The sequence below is a fragment of the Salmo trutta genome, chromosome 16 (assembly GCF_901001165.1).
Source record: "Salmo trutta chromosome 16, fSalTru1.1, whole genome shotgun sequence".
NCBI classification, from domain to species: Eukaryota; Metazoa; Chordata; class Actinopteri; order Salmoniformes; family Salmonidae; genus Salmo; species Salmo trutta.
The window spans coordinates 43,306,387-43,323,554 of NC_042972.1; the positions used below are offsets into that span (position 1 = coordinate 43,306,387).

Genomic DNA, 17,168 nt, shown 5'->3' on the forward strand with positions numbered 1-17,168 from the left:
ACCCCTACCTTCCTCTCCCCCACTCGCACCACACACTACCTTCCACCCACCACACCCTACCTTCCTCTCGCCCCACTCCCACCCACACACACACTACCCTCCTCTCCCCACTCCCACCACACACACTACCTTCCTCCTCCCACCACACACCTACCTTCCTCTCCCCCACTCCCACCACACACTACCTTCCTCTCCCCCGCTCGCACCCCACACTACCTTCCTCTCCCCACTCCGCACCACACCCTAACCTTCCTCTCCCCCTCCCACCACACCACTACCTTCCTCTCCCCCGCTCCCCCACCCCTACCTTCCTCTCCCCCGCTCCCCACCACACCCTACCTTCCTCTCCCCCACTCCCCACCACACCCTACCTTCCTCTCCCCCACTCCCACCACACCCTACCTTCCTCTCCCCCACTCCCACCACACCCTACCTTCCTCTCCCCCGCTCCCACCACACCCTACCTTCCTCTCCCCGCTCTCCCACCACCCTACCTTCCTCTCCTCCCCCCCGCTCCTCACCACACACTACCTTCCTCTCCCCGCTCTCCCCCCCCTACCTTCTCTCCCTCACTCCCACCACACCCTACCTTCCTCTCCCCCACTCCCACCACACCCTACCTTCCTCTCCACCACACCTACCTACCTTCCTCTCCCCCACTCCCACCCCACCCTACCTTCCTCTCCCCCTCTCCCACCCACCCTACCTTCCTCTCCCCCACTCCCACCACACACTACCTTCCTCTCCCCCGCTCCCACCACCACTACCTTCCTCTCCCCCACTCCCACCACACCCTACCTTCCTCTCCCACCACCACTACCCTTCCCCCACTCCCCCACTCCCACCACCCACCCCTCCTCTCCCCCACTCCCACCACACACTACCTTCCTCTCCCCCACTCCCACCACACCCTACCTTCCTCTCCCCCACTCCCCACCACACCCTACCTTCCTCTCCCACCACACACTACCTTCCTCTCCCCACTCCCACCACACCCTACCTTCCTCTCCCCCCGCTCGCACCACACACTACCTTCCTCTCCCCCACTCCCACCACACCCTACCTTCCTCTCCCCCACTCCCACCACACACTACCTTCCTCTCCCCCACTCCCACCACACCCTACCTTCCTCTCCCCCACTCCCACCACACCCTACCTTCCTCTCCCACCACACACTACCTTCCTCTCCCCCACTCCCACCACACCCTACCTTCCTCTCCCCCGCTCGCACCACACACTACCTTCCTCTCCCACCACACCCTACCTTCCTCTCCCCCGCTCGCACCACACACTACCTTCCTCTCCCACCACACACTACCTTCCTCTCCCCCACTCCCACCACACCCTACCTTCCTCTCCCACCACACACTACCTTCCTCTCCCACCACACACTACCTTCCTCTCCCCCACTCCACACACACTACCTTCCTCTCCCCCGCTCCCACCACACCCTACCTTCCTCTCCCCCACTCCCACCACACCCTACCTTCCTCTCCCCCGCTCCCACCACACACTCCCTTCCTCTCCCCCACTCCCACCACACCCTACCTTCCTCTCCCCCGCTCCCACCCACACCCTACCTTCCTCTCCCCCGCTCCCACCACACCCTACCTTCCTCTCCCCCGCTCGCACCACACACTACCCTCCTCTCCCCCACTCCCACCACAACCCTACCTTCCTCTCCCCCGCTCCCACCCCACCCTACCTTCCTCTCCCACCACACACTACCTTCCTCTCCCCCACTCCCACCCCACCCCCTACCTTCCTCTCCCACCACACCCTACCTTCCTCTCCCCCACTCCCACCACACCCTACCTTCCTCTCCCCCGCTCCCACCACACACTACCTTCCTCTCCCCCGCTCCCACCACACCCTACCTTCCTCTCCCCCGCTCGCACCACACACTACCCTCCTCTCCCCCACTCCCACCACACCCTACCTTCCTCTCCCCCGCTCCCACCCCACCCTACCTTCCTCTCCCACCACACACTACCTTCCTCTCCCCCACTCCCACCCCACCCTACCTTCCTCTCCCACCACACCCTACCTTCCTCTCCCCCACTCCCACCACACCCTACCTTCCTCTCCCCCGCTCCCACCACACCCTACCTTCTTATCCTGCACTCCCACTCTTCCTCTCCTCTCTCCAGCTCGGCTGTGAACGGTCCTATCCTGCACTCCCACTCTTCCTCTCCAATCTCTCTCCAGCTCGGCTGTGAACGGTCCTATCCTGCATAGCCCATCAATCAGGCTGACATTATCTGTGTTTCACAGGCCCAAATCAGGCCCCGTCCACAGATTTATTCTAATTTCACAGGTTGTTTGTACGGCTGAGTGGTCCTATGCAGAGACCTCATTTATACACAAATCTATCCCCAATAAAACCCACTCACTGTGACCGCAATTCAGTGTTTGTCAAGGAGGAAAAAACACACCCTCTCACACACGTACACACACACGGTCACACACGGTTATGTTCACACACGTGATATTTTAGTCCCGCTTATAAGAGGGAGATAACCCCTTGTTATTACCAATATGTATGTTCCAACAGCACCACTGTTTAGAGTGATTGTGATGCGTGTTTACTTAGAGGAACAGACAGTATTGGAGTGAGGGTCTGGTCTGCTGAAAATGACCTTGCAGTAAGGTGTACAGTATATCTCCAGTTATGGGCTAATGGACTTTAATAAGGTGGGGCCTTAACCAAAGGTCCTGGAGAGGAGAAGTGCTCTTACACAGTGAGAGGACCATAATGATGTCAGGGAACAGCGTAGCTGCCGTTCATGTCCTGTTTAAAGTGATTAGCGAAGATGACAAAGTCCACTGTGTTCTCAGTTCTCTGTTTTAATAAGGTGAACTCCCAGGAAAAAAAACATTTAAGAGCACCGGCAGTTGGGTGGATGATTTGGCTTCTCTATGTCCTTAAACTTAATGTCTAGCTTGATCAAGACTCCAAAACAGCACACACAACACAAATTGGTTTTCAGCCTGAGAGACCTGCACTGACCTATTTGTGCAGTGCAAGAGTTTGTTTGATGGGATATAGAGGACTAAAAGTGTGTGTGTGTCTGTGTTTGTGTGTGTGTGTGTTTGCGTGCACCTGTGTATTTTCAGTGCATTGAACACCCAGAAGGCCAAAGTACCACACAAGCAGATACTGTTGTTGGTGGATAGAGACCATTACTGTGAGCGAACAAAGACAGTGACTTGGCCCTGACTGTATGGGGGCAGAATAGTCTCAATATTTTGTCAGTATAATGTCCCACAATCCATGTGTACGTTTACCATAACTGACAAATAAAACCGTGATCTGTGAATATATCAAAAGATTTCACTAATACAACCATTATCTGTGAATATGTTCAAATGTTCCACTAATAAAACCATGATCCGTGAATATGTCTAACCATTTAACAACAACAAAAACATGATCTGTATATATATATTCAGCATAAGTCACAAATAAATACATGATCCATAAACATACTCAACATAGCTCCCAAATAAATCAGCAATTTAAACAAATGTAGAATGATTTGTGAGCAAATATTCAGAAATCCCTAACATCTACAACTGTGGAATGTACATTTCAGCATCCAACTCTGAGTGTGGATCTCTAATCATTGTTTACAGAATTTTGAGATTCTTTTTCCGCTGCAAAATTCTGCAATGGTGAATCCCAAACCACAGTTGTAACGTGTTGCTGACGAAACCCTGAGGTTGACTTTCAGAGAGTGGCCAGGGATCAATAAACCCATCAACTTCAGGACACACTCATGATTTGAATGATGCAATTCATGTTCCCCTTTTAAGAAGTTGGAGCTCTATTCTGTCTGCATTAACAAGGACAACACACAGGTCTTTCCATCATTGCATGATTTTTTTGTGTGCAAATGAACTCAAGCTTACGGACAATGTCAAATGTGATATAGCGAAGCACCTGAGTGAGTTGGGTGCACAATTACGCAGGTACTTTCCCGAAACGGACGACACAAACAACTGGATTTGTTATCCCTTTCATGCCCTGCCCCCAGTCCACTTACCGATATCTGAACAAGAGAGCCTCATCGAAATTGCAACAAGCGTTTATGTGAAAGTTGAATTTATTCAGAAGCCACTGACAGATTTCTGGATAGGGCTGCACTCAGAGTTTCTTGCCTTGGCAAATCGCACTGTTAAGACACTGATGCCCTTTGCAACCACGTACCTATGTGAGAGTGGATTCTTGGCCCTTACTAACATGAAAACTAAATACAGGCACAGACTGTGTGTGGAAAATGATTTAAGACTGAGACTCTCTCCAATACAACCCAACATTGCAGAGTCATGTGCATCTTTTCAAGCACACCCTTCTCATTAACCTGTGGTGAGTTATTCACAATTTTTGATGAACAAATAAGGTTTTATATGTAAGATAGCTAAATAAAGAGCTACATTATTGATTATTATTATATTATTATTTGTGCCCTGGTCCTATAAGAGCTCTTTGTCACTTCCCACGAGCCGGGTTGTGACAAAAACTCACACTCCTTCTTATGTTTATGTTTATGTTTATGTGTGTGTGTGTGTGTGTGTGTGCGTGCGTGCGTGTGTGTGTGTGTGTGTGTGTGTGTGTGCGTGTGTGCGTGCATGTGTGCATGTGTGTGTGTGTGTGGCAGGCTTACAATGATGGCAAAAAAAAAAACATTTGAGAGTGCGCTGACCCTGGTGCTAGAGGGGGTACGGAGCTGGAGGTTGAACGTTTGAAAGGGTACAGGACTATAAACGTTTGGAAACAACTGCCCTAGAGGCACCAATTCCTCCTATTGTCAGGTGTATTGTAGATCATTCCACACGTAAGGTGCAATGAAATTAAAGGCTGATTTACCTAACAAGACACCAAAGGAGTCTCCAGGAATAACCAACCCTGTGAACGGGGTTGTCATTTTAAATCTTAACAGTGATGTAAGGTAAGTCGGACGTTTGTGGAGCAGGGCTTTGTAAACAAAAAGAGCGTAATGATGTGACCTAGGGGACTTCAAAGAGGTCCAGCCAACATTTTGGTAAAGAAGACAGTGATGAGTAATAAAATTGTCTCCCTTGATAAAACGAAGGGAGCTATGATAAACAGCATCCAAGTGTTTAAGAGTAGAGGCAGCTGCACTTTGATAAATGTGACTCATTTTCGGAATCACAGGAGAGCAGTCACGCAGGAGAGCAGTTTGAGAGCAGTTGCGGGTCACACAGGAGAGCAGTTTAATCAAAATGCGTTTTTTGGCAGAAATGCCTTCTGGAACATGTGAACTTTCATGTGCCTTAATAACAAATTTGTATGCCATATGTAAATATGAAATAAATTGTTTAATTACCAGCCTAGTTGGTTAAGCCACAGAAAAAGACAGCAACCTTCCCGCTAGCCATGATTGGCTAAGGTAATGAGTGGGCCATGAGATGAGTTCGGATTGGTCTGCCATATAGTACATTTCTGTGTATTTGAGCTGGACAGTATGTATAGGTAATCCTGTCTAACGCTGCTTTTCTTAATGTATCGCATAGTAAAACTGCATAAGTGTTTCTTGATGACCGGGTTCTGAAATCAGGGGAACTTGAGTATGATAGCTAAGGAAATGGAGGAAACACCTGTCTCCGGATTACATCTTCAATTCAAGGGCAACCATGGCATCCGTGACAGGGAGACATGTCCATTCACGGGTAAGATAGTCTAGCTAGCTACATTTTCAGATATTGCACATTTCAAATTGACAGAAAGTGATTTCATTTCAAGTTAAAGTGTACTGTTAGCTAGCTAATGTTAGCTGGCTGGCTTGCTAGCTAACATTATCTCAGAGCCATTTGCATTGCTAGTTATAGCCTAATGTTAGCTAGCTAACATTGAACCTGCCTGGTTAGCTATCTGCAGATTCATGCATGGTAGTAACGTCATGAGTTGGGATTATGGTTCATTATTTAGCTAGCTAGCTAGCTACATGTCTAAATAAAAGACTCCACTATGCAAGTAACCATTTCAATAGAATGTCACTGCGTCAACTGTTGATAGACGTAGCTGGTAAATTCGCTCTGGCTATTTACTCTGATTTCAGAGCACGGGTAAGATAGTCTAGCTAGATATATTTTCAGACATTACACGTTTCTAATTTGACAGAAAGTCATTTTCATTTCAAGTTGAAGTGTACTGTTAGCTAGCTAGCTAACGTTAGTTGGCTGGCTGGTTCACTAGCTAATGTTACGTGTATGATCTTATTATTTGTATCTCAGAGCCATTTGCTTTGCTAGTTATAGCCTAATGTTAGCTAGCTAAAATTTAACCTGGCTGGTTAGCTACCTGCAGATTCATGCAGGATAGTAACATCATGAGTTGGGATTATGGTTCATTGTTTACCTAGCTAGTTAGCTACATGTCTTTACAAAAGACTCCACAATGCAAGTAACCATTTCGGGTGCATTCGTAAATTCAGTCTGGCAATCTACTCTGATTTCCGAGCACTCTCGTCTGAGTGTAACAGAGCGCAGAATAACTGACGAATTTACGAATGCTCAACACCCGTTGAATATGACCAGTGTTAAAATATTGCCAGCAGCACAGTTACAGTCACTAACACTCTGGATAACATGAAAACAGCCTAACCAGCTCTGCTAGGGAGAATAAAATGGTCAGAGTGGGGTGTTCTCACATTTGTGCCTGGAAGTAGCTAAAAAGCAAGCCAATGTTAGCCAGTTAGCTTGGATGCTTGACTGCCATTGCAAAACTGAAAGTGTGAACCACAGCATTTAACCATGGAAAGGTGACTGGGAATATGGCCAAATACAAACATTGTAGTTATTCCCTCTGCAAGGCAATCAAACAAGGACTGTGGGCTCTCCTTCTCCGTGGCCTACGTGAGTAAGACATTTAAATGTGTTAACCCTCACAAGGCTGCCGGCCCAGACGGCATCCCTAGCTGGGTCCTCAGAGCATGCGCAGATCAGCTGGCTGGTGTGTTTACGGACATATTCAATCTCTCCCTATCCCAGTCTGCTGTCCCCACATGCTTCAAGATGGCCACCATTGTTGCTGTACCCAAGAATGCAAAGGTAACTTGAGAGACAAGTCAAGGATCATATCACTTCCACCTGACCTGTCACCCTAGACCAACTTCAATTTGCTTACCGCCCCAACAGGTCCACAGATGATGCAATCACCATCACACTGCCCTATCCCATCTGGACAAGAGGAATACCTATGTAAGAATGCTGTTCATTGACCATAGTTCACCATTCAACACCATAGTATCCTCCAAGCTCATCATTAAGTTTGAGGCCATGGGTCTCAACCCCGCCCTGTGCAATTTGGTCCTGGCCTTCCTGACGGGCCGCCTCCAGGTGGTGAAGGTAGGAAACAACATCTCCACTTCACTGATCCTCAACACTAGGGCCCCACAACGGTGCGTGCTCAGCCCCCTCTTGTACTCCCTGTTCACCCATGACTGCGTGGCCATGCATGCCTCCAACTCAATCATCAATTTTGCAGATGACACAACAGTAGTAGGCTTGATTACCAATAACGACGAGACAGCCTACAGGGAGAAGGTGAGGGCTCTCAGAGTGTGGTGTCAGGAAAATAACCTCTCACTCCATGTCAACAAAACAAAGGAGAGGATCGTGGACTTTAGGAAACGTCCGAGGGAGCACCCCCCTATACACATCGATGGGACAGCAGTGGACAAGGTGGAAAGTTTTAAGTTCCTCAGCGTATACATCACTGACAAACTGAAATGGTCCACCCACACAGACAGTATAGTGAAGAAGGCGCAACATCACTTCTTCAACCTCAAGAGGCTGAAGAAATTTGGCTTGTCACCTAAAACCCTCACAAACTTTTACAGATGCACAATTGAGAGCACCCTGTCGGGCTGTGTCACCGCGTGGTACGCCAACTGCACCGCCCACAACTGCAGGGCTCTCCAGAGGGTGGTGCGATCTGTGCAACACCTCACCGGGGGCAAACTACCTGCCCTCCAGGACACCTACAGCACCCAATGTCACAGGAAGGCCAAAAAGATCATCAAGGACAACAACCACCCGAGCCACTGCCTGTTCACCTCGCTACCATCCAGAAGGCGAGGTCAGTACAAGTTTATCAAAGCTTGGACAGAGAGACTGAAAAACAGATTCTATCTCAAGGCCATTAGACTGTTAAACAGCCATCACTAGCACAGAGAGACTGCTGCCTACATTCAGACTTAAAATCATGGGCCACTTTAATAAATGGAACATTAGTCACTTTAATAATGCCACTTTAATAATGTTTACATATCTTGCATTACTCATCTCATATGTATATACTGCATTCTATACTATCTATTGCATCTTAGCCTATGCCGCTCGACATTGCTCATCCATATATTTATATTTATATATTCTTATTCCATTCCTTTACTTAGATATGTGTATATTGGATATTTCTTGGGGAATTGTTAGATATTACTGCACTGTCGGAACTAGAAGCACAAGCATTTCGCTACACTCACAATAACATCTGCTAACCATTTCATTTGATTGAGGTCAGAACGCTCGGATCAACCCTACACCTCAGCCAGAGCATCCAGTGTGCGCTCTGAACTCTCCGAGAGCAAACGCTCTGAATTTACGAACGGACAATCTGACAACGCTCTGAATTTATGAATGCCTAGAGCGCACTCTGGCGCTCAGATTTAATTGATGAACACACCCTTCAGTAGAATGTCTCTGTGACAACTGTTGATAGACATAGCTGGTAAATTCGCTCTGGCTATCTACTCCAATTTCACTCTCATCTGAGTGTGCCAGAGCAAAGAATAACTGACAAATTAACGAATATGCATAAAATGTTGCCAGCAGCACAGTTGCAGTCACCAACGCTCTGGATAACAACCAGCTCTGCTAGGGCAAGTAATGGTCAGTGAGCTGTTCTCTCACTTGTGTCTGGAAGTAGCTAGCAAATTAGCCAGTTAGCTTGGGTGCTTGACTGCTGTTGTTAGTACAGAATGCTTGGATTATCCCTCAAAGAGAAGGGTGGGGCTAAAGTTTAGGAGGGTGTGAACGATGCTGAATGGGTGTAGACAAAGAAGAGCTCTCCAGTAGGTACCAAAACATTCAAAGGTCATTTTCTCAAAAGTGAGGTTTCAAGTTTATCAACTTTCAAAGCAGAATTACTTTCCCATTGTTCCTCAAATGCAGATATACCATTGTAAAGCTCTGTGTTTCTGCTTTTATCCAATGTAAATAAAACCGAATCAAGGCGGTTGGTCAGATATATTATCACCATTATCAAGAACAGGAAGAAAGGTTGAATGCACAATCTGCTTCCTTCTGAATAGAAGGAGACAAGATCTGTTTCTGTAAAAAAAGAAACACATTAAATCTTAGTTTCTTAACAAGCTTAGTCATGTGTTTTTTAAACAATAAATCGTTGGCAATCCAAATACCAAGGTAGGGACTTTTTTGATTATAGAACCATTTGATGAGTAAAGATGTAATCCATCTGAGACAATCTTCAGAGAACTTGAAAACAACATGTATTTAGTTTTGCCCATATTAAGTATGAGTGTTAAATAAGTAAGGGCTTCCTGCACAACTGCAAAATGGGACTGTAGCCTTGTCACAGCCAGGTCAGCAGTCGGGACAATTGCATACATAATAGTATCATCCGCATATAGATTACATTTTATTTAATAACGGATTGACGTATAGCATTTATATGAATAGTGAAAAGAACAGGTCCTCATAAGCGACCCCTGCGGAACACCTTAAAATGTGGAAGTATTTCAGTCAACAGTTAACAGCTAAAGTGGTTGCTGTAATAGTTCTATTCCCATGCCTAAACGCTGATTGGATTACATTCAGAATACATTTCTCATATAAAAAAGAGCAAAGTTGTGCATTCGGAAAGTATTCAGACCACCTGAATATTCAACATTTTGTTACGTTACAGCCTCATTCTAAAATTGATTAAATCTTTTTTCCCTCATCAATCTACACACAATATCCCATAATGACAAAGCAAAAACAGGTTTTTAGAAATGTTTGCAAATGTATTACAAATAAAAAAACGAAATATTACATTTACATAAGTATTCAGACCCTTTCCTATGAGACTCGAAATTTAGCTTAGGTGCATCCTGTTTCCATTGATCATCCTTGATAGGAATCCTTCAGGTGGTAAACTAAATAGATTGGACATGATCTGGAAAGCACACACCTGTCCATATAAGGTCCCACAGTTGACAGTGCATGTCAAAGCAAAAACCAATCCATGAGGTTGAAGGAATTGTCCGTAGAGCTCCGAGACAGGATTGTGTCGAGGCACAGATCTGGAGAAGTGTACCAAACCATTTCTGCAGCATTGAAGGTCCCCAAGAACACAGTGGGAGAAGTTTGGAACCACCAAGAATCTTCCTAAAGCTGGCCGCCTGGCCAAACTGAGCAATCGGGGGAGAAGGGCATTGGTCAGAGAGGTGACAAAGAACCCGATTGTCACTCTGACAGAACTCCAGAGTTCCTCTGTGGAGATGGGAAAACCTTTCAGAAGGACAACCATCTCTGCAGCACCGCCAATCAGGCCTTCATGGTAGAGTGACCAGACAAAAGCCACTCGTCAGTAAAAGGCCAATGAAAGCCTGCTTGGAGTTTTCCCAAAGACACCTAAAGGACTCTCAGACCATGAGAAACAAGTTTCTCTGGTCTGATGAAACCAAGATTGAACTCTTTGGCCTGAATGCCAAGCATCACATCTGGAAGAAACCTGGCACCATCCCTACGGTGAAGTGTGGTGGTGGCAGCATCATGCTGTGGGGATGTTTTTCAGTGGCAGGGACTGGATGACTAGTCAGGATCGAAGAAAAGATTAACGGAGCAAAGTACAGAGAGATCCTTGATGAAAACCTGCTCCAGAGCGCTCAGGACCTCAGACTGGGGGTGAAGGTTCACCTTCCAACAGGACAACAACCCTAAGCACACGGCCAAAACAACGCAGGAGTGGCTTTGTGACAAGTCTCTAAATGTCCTTGAGTGGCCCAGCCAGAGCCCAGACTTGTATCTGATCGAACATGTCCGCAGAGACCTGAAAATAGCTGTGCAGCGACGCTCCCCATCCAAGCTGACAGAGCTTGAGAGGATCTGCGGAGAAGAATGGGAGAATCTCCCCAAATACAGGTGCGCCAAGATTGTAGCGTTATACCCAAGAAGACTCAAGGCTGTAATCGCTGCCAAAGGTGGTTCAACAAAGTACTGAATAAAGGGTCTGAATACTGTAAATGTGATATTTCATTTTTTAATTTTAAATAAATATTTTGACATATTCACAGATCATGGTTTTATTTGTGAGTTATGGTGAATGTACACATGGATCCTGGGACATTATACAGACAAAATATTAAGACTATTCTGCCCCCAAACGACTGTCTTTCATGGCCCTGCGAACAGTAACAGGAAACAAGAGAAAAAGCTGCTGTTATGTTTCCTATCTATTCTTCCTGACAAGTGTCAGTCAAAGCTTCCCTCTATGGTTGGAAGAGATTCAGTCTCTCCTTTCTGTGTGTTACTGTTTCCTGGTGAGCACCTTCAAAGTGACAGAGTGCCACTGTGGATGACATTGTGTAAATGAGCCTAAGGGAAAAAAACAGCATCACTTCAGTGAGGTATTTTTTCACCTCCGGAGCCACCATGTGGCCACATGTGATAGGACAGGACATGGAACCAGAACAAACGGCACAGTGTATAATACTATAAATAACGGAACAGTGAAACTAAGTGAAAAACAGAGGAAAACAAATGCATTGCAGATGACAGTGAAAATACTATTTGCTGTAGGCCAGACCAATTATTTTTCTCCCTTAAAATGCCTTGCTGTATAACATGCAGAATTACAGCAAACAAGTCCTAAACTTCCCCCAATTAGTAGAAAAGCTCTAACGAATTGCTGCAGTGTAGGAATTGAGTATTCTGGCTGCTGTTGTTGGGGAAAGAAAAGCAACGTGTGAATTCAGAGGGGAGAGAAGACCCCAGCTGACCTTCACAACAGACTGGGACTGCAATTAGCGCTGTGCTCGCCCTGCCGCCAAAAACACTGCCTCGCCAACGCCTGCATCAGTCACCAGCACTGGATGCTGGTGGCATTTCTGTGCCAGCTAAAGGTTACCTTGGATCCCAGGCAAAAACTTGAGGAAGAGAGAAAAAATGGCAAGGGATAATTAAGGAAATAGTCCTAATTAAGTGAGAAACAGTGACCCTGGGGGAGGTGTAGGGTGCTAGGAGGGAACTGGGCCCGGGCATGCCGCGGGAGGCTATGACTCAGCATTACTGTCCCCATGGCGACCCCCTGGCATTCTGAAATATTGATGGGTTTGTGTTGGTCACTTTTGTGGCCACGAGGGGAACCATGGTAATGAATTATGCAAATCACAGCGCCTTAGCTTGTGGGTGTCAATTAGTGTTGGGTGGCGGACATGTTTTAGCCCTGGCCAGGGTCTCTCTCTGAGGGGAGTGATAATGGAAATAGGGTGGGTGGGGTCAGTTCTGGGAGGAGAACATATTACTGGGCCAGTTTAAGTCATGCATATTAATATACTTATTACTGGGCCAGTTTTCACACTCTCCTACTAAGGCAGGCATCACTACACGCCTATACATGTATGTCCTACAGTAGCACTAAACCGTCTATGAGTCAAGCAAAGGGAAATGGTGTAGGAATTATAGCCTCACCATCTATCTACCCTGAATGGATCTCAGATCACAAACTCACTCATTTCTGATAGTTGGCAGATGACAGTTAAAATGCTATTTGCTGTTGGCTGTGTTATCCAATGAAGTGGTGTTAGTACGCAAGCCTCAAAAACAGATCCTAGATCCCAGTGTGCTGTCATGGGGACAAATGAAGTGTCACTGAGGAGGCATGCTTAATGACAGACTCATAGCACACATGTGGCATCAGTGAAAACCTAATTAACCTCATGTGGGGTTTAGGGCGAGAGCAGGGCCTATTGTACCTGTTTGTCCCCGATGGTTACGGCTGCCAGCAGACACCTGGCGACCACAGAACATCACCACGGCAACAAGGAGGGCCACCTGCAAAGGCCAAGCTGACCTCCCCCACAGCTTCATCCTGAGAGATAGACAAGGAGAAAGAGAGGCAGGGAGACAGAGGGACAGGGAGAGAGAGGGGGGGGGGTAAAAAAATATATATTTGAAAAGAAAGAGAGGAGAGGTGTCTTCAAAAAGGAGGAGACAATGAAATAGAACCAGTCTTACCTTCTTGCCCTGTCTGTCCTTCTCCTTTCTGGTCAGTCTTGATGTGAGCAGGATGCTCTATGGGATGAGGGTCAATGTCATGACTGCACACACGTCCTCCTTCTCTTCCTCTTCCCCCTGCACCTCCTCTTCCTCCTCTCACACAGCGCCGGCCCCTGGGGAAACAGAGGGGGGCGGTCAGAGGGAGAGTCCCTAAGGTGGCCCCTAGTGGCCCTTGTGTGTGTGTGTCCCCTAGCCCTGTCTAAAGAGCCTGCTGGAGAGGAGATGTGAGGGCCAGGGTTCTGTCACAGATTCATTGTTTACAGTGTGCTAACCTACCCCCGGGCTCTACGTGATCCCCTCTACATCACACACAGCTTCAGAGAGAAGAATCCAGCAGAGAGGCAGGCAGCGAGCTCAAACACACCACACAAACACACACACACACTCACACACAGAGAGAAACACACCACACACACAGAGAGAGAGAGAGCATCACGCCACATACACAATCAGAATATCACAGACACAGTAACTAATGTACACATAAGAAACAGACAAAAGCACAGAGAATCCCATACACATTCACCAAACAAGAATATACACACTTGCATTCATACAGTACACACCAAAAACACATCATCATTAATATATGCAGGAACAGATTCAAACAGTCAGATCAAACAAGCTAAAACACACACAGGCACACAAAACCCCAGACTGTTGGTTGGGTACATTCAGATGGTACTGGAGGACAGTAGGAGACTACCCTCTAATTACAGCTGAGTGACAGCCTCCTACATGCCGGTATCTGTACACACCATGTTTGTTGTACTATCCTTGTGGGGAAATAACAATTGATTTTATTTTCCATAACCCCTAACCTTATACCTAAACCTAACCTTTAACATAACCCTTAACTTAACCCTAACCTTAAGCTTAACCCCGAACCACTAATCCTAAGCCTAACCACAGCCTTCCCTGTAGCTCAGTTGGTAGAGCATGGTGTTTGCAACGCCAGGGTTGTGGGTTCAGTTCCCACGGGGGGCCAGCACAGAAAAAAAATGTATGGTATGAAATGTATGCATTCACTACTGTAAGTCGCTCTGGATAAGAGCGTCTGCTAAATGACTAAAATGTAAATGTAAAAAAATAACCCTAAGCCTAAGATAGCCTTCATCCTTGTCAGAATTTTCCTTGTTTTACTATCTTTGGGGGGACTTCTGGAATATTGTGTACACTATGTTAAGTAGACGAGTATTCACTCCCTGAAACGATCACCTCTCCTGTGAGCCATTGAGTGTGATGCTTCTGCCCCCTGGTGGTAAAATCTGAGACCTTCTCTGAGGTAGAATAAAAACCAAGTCATTAGTGATAAGGCCAGAGAAAAACCGCTGATAACACAAGTCACCGAAGAGAGACAAGAAGTGACAGAGTGTGAGAGAGAGGGGCAAGGACAGAAAACTGGGAGAAAAACTGAGATAAGGGGAGAAAATATTGATTGAGGTTGAGGGAGAGAGAGAGAGAGAGAGAGAGAGAGAGAGAGAGAGAGAGAACATGAGAGAGGACAGAAATTCGAATCAAATCACATTTTACTTGTCACATGCTTCGTAAACAACATGTGCAGACTAACAATGAAAATGCTTCAATTAGGAAAGCAGGGATGGAAAAAGAAAAGCAGATGGGAGGGAGGTGTCGACCGAAACAATAGAAGTACAAAGAAAGCCAGGGGAAGGGAAAAGAAAGAGAAGAAGAGGGAGGGAAGAGAAGAGAATAAGAGTACACGGATGGATGAATGAAAGAGTGAGGTTAGAGCGCGAGAGAGAGGGGATGAGCGGTGAAGAGATCAGTCACCCAGAAATGACACGGTTGTATAACTGCGTCTGACTGTGTATATGTAAATGGAACATCATATATATATAGGGAATACGTGTTGTGGAAAGTATATTTTCTGCGTAAACTTGGAAACGTCTGTGTCCTTGTATGTGTGTACACAGAGGCTGTAGCTGCATGAGCATTATGTGTGTATCTCCATGTACAGGACAGTGTTTGTGCGTGTAGGTATGTATATGTGTGTGTGAGAGATGCGTGAGAGTGTGTGTGTGTGTGTGTGTGTGTGTGTGTGTGTGTGTGTGTGTGTGTGTGTGTGTGTGTGTGTGTGTGTGTGTGTGTGTGTGTGTGCGCGCACTTAGTGTACATGTAGTGTGCGAGAGGTGATTATGCATGCTGCACCACAGCACAGTAGCACATTTCCGGACATTTCTTATTCTCTTTCTGGCAGGTCCATGGTCTGCATTTTTATCAGCTTTGTTCTCTGACACGTTCATTAAAAGAGCACAATGTTGTCTCTCTGTGTGTGTGTGTTTGTTTGTTTGTTTGTTTGTGTGTGTGTGTGTGTGTGTGTGTGTGTGTGTGTGTGTGTGTGCGTGCGTGCGTGCGTGCGTGCGTGCGTGCGTGTGTGTGTGTGCGTGTGCGTTTGTGCGTTTGGCATTGTCCCTTTCTCCAGATGTACCTCATTCTCCTCAGGACTACAGGGACAATGAGTACTGTCAGTTACAGCACTCAACGTTCATCTCTCAACAAACACATAGACACACACAGTTTATACTGTACAAACACACACACACACACACACACACACACACACACACACACACACACACACACACACACACACACACACACACACACACACACACACACACACACACACACACACACTAGATGTCCTGGGGCAGATGAGGCAGATGTAGCAGGTCTCAGTTACATGCATCAGCTGTTGAGGAATGTCATGTTTGGCAGTGCATGGTGAATAGTCTTCAGGCAACAGAGGAACACACAGGAACAAACACATTCATATGTAAACACAGAGCAGAGTTCATGATTATCTGAAGAGGGATCAGCCCTTTCTCTCGCTCTCTTTATCACTCTCTCTCCCTCTGTCTCTGTCTCTTTATCTCTCTTTTTCTCTCTCAAACCTCTCTGTCTCTCTCTGGGCTGAAGGAGAGATTTTGTTGATTTGCATTGGCTTATGCAGTAATAACACAGGAGTGACACAAGGGCCTCATTGACATGCAGTGAGACAAATCCCACCTCTGTCAGAAATGTTTCTATGTGCCCTGCATCCAAAGGCCATCATCTGACAGCACTCCCTGAACACAAAAACACACACACACACACACAAACACATGGCACATGGCACACACACACAGACACACACAGTGGTGTAGGATGAGCTTTAGGGTGCCCCCAACCAAAAGCTTTAGCCCCCCTCCCCCCAGAGAGCATATGAACATGTCATAAGTCATAAGACATGGCAAAATGTTTAGCAAAATGTTCGCTCTGCTACATGGCAAAAAAATGTAGAAGTGTGCTACACAACTGTACACATACACATCACACATCACACATCACACATCACACATCACACATCACACACCAGCAACACTTGAGTGACAAATACCGCACCCAGAACAAGATATTGCACCTAGAACAAGATATTGCACTTAGAACAAGATATTGCACCTAGAACAAGATATTGCACCTGGAAGAAATCTGTGTGCCACTATCCCCCTGTCATGATAGTGGATGTGAACGTGGAGGAAGTGAGTGGTGAGGAGTGTGTGTCGACCTACTAACGGTGACATACACCCTCCAGGTACTGGACACATAAATCCTATCCTGGGGATGTTTGGCTTTGCATTGGTACAAAGCCCTGTTCTCCCAATGGATGGAGAGAGGAAAGTGTATTGAACATGAACACTGTACAGGGGCAATATCCCTCTCCTCCCATATTCATTCTGAACAGGATTGTAAAGCAGCAGCTGGGGGAATTGGAAAGGTTGTTGTTTCTCTACAAATAAAGCTTCAAATGTCACCTGTCCATTGTTGTACAAAAAAGAATAGCAATCAACAACGTTCAT

The 17,168-nt window shown here is 46.4% G+C and overlaps 1 protein-coding gene across 2 annotated transcripts in view; it reads right to left on the bottom strand.

Moving 5' to 3' along the window:
* The window catches only part of LOC115150779 (chemokine-like protein TAFA-4), a 53,926-nt gene that overhangs the window by 28,013 nt on the left and 8,745 nt on the right, over positions 1-17,168 (bottom strand). Inside the window, exons 2-3 of one of the 2 annotated variants that reach the window (XM_029694451.1) lie at positions 13,267-13,421; positions 13,005-13,120 (exon numbers count right to left, since the gene is read on the bottom strand). In XM_029694451.1, coding sequence (XP_029550311.1) covers positions 13,005-13,119 — 115 coding nt within the window. In that variant the 5' untranslated portion in view covers position 13,120; positions 13,267-13,421. Of the gene's footprint in view, positions 1-13,004; positions 13,121-13,266; positions 13,486-17,168 lie in introns of those variants that run through there. The other variant, XM_029694452.1, reaches the window with a different exon arrangement.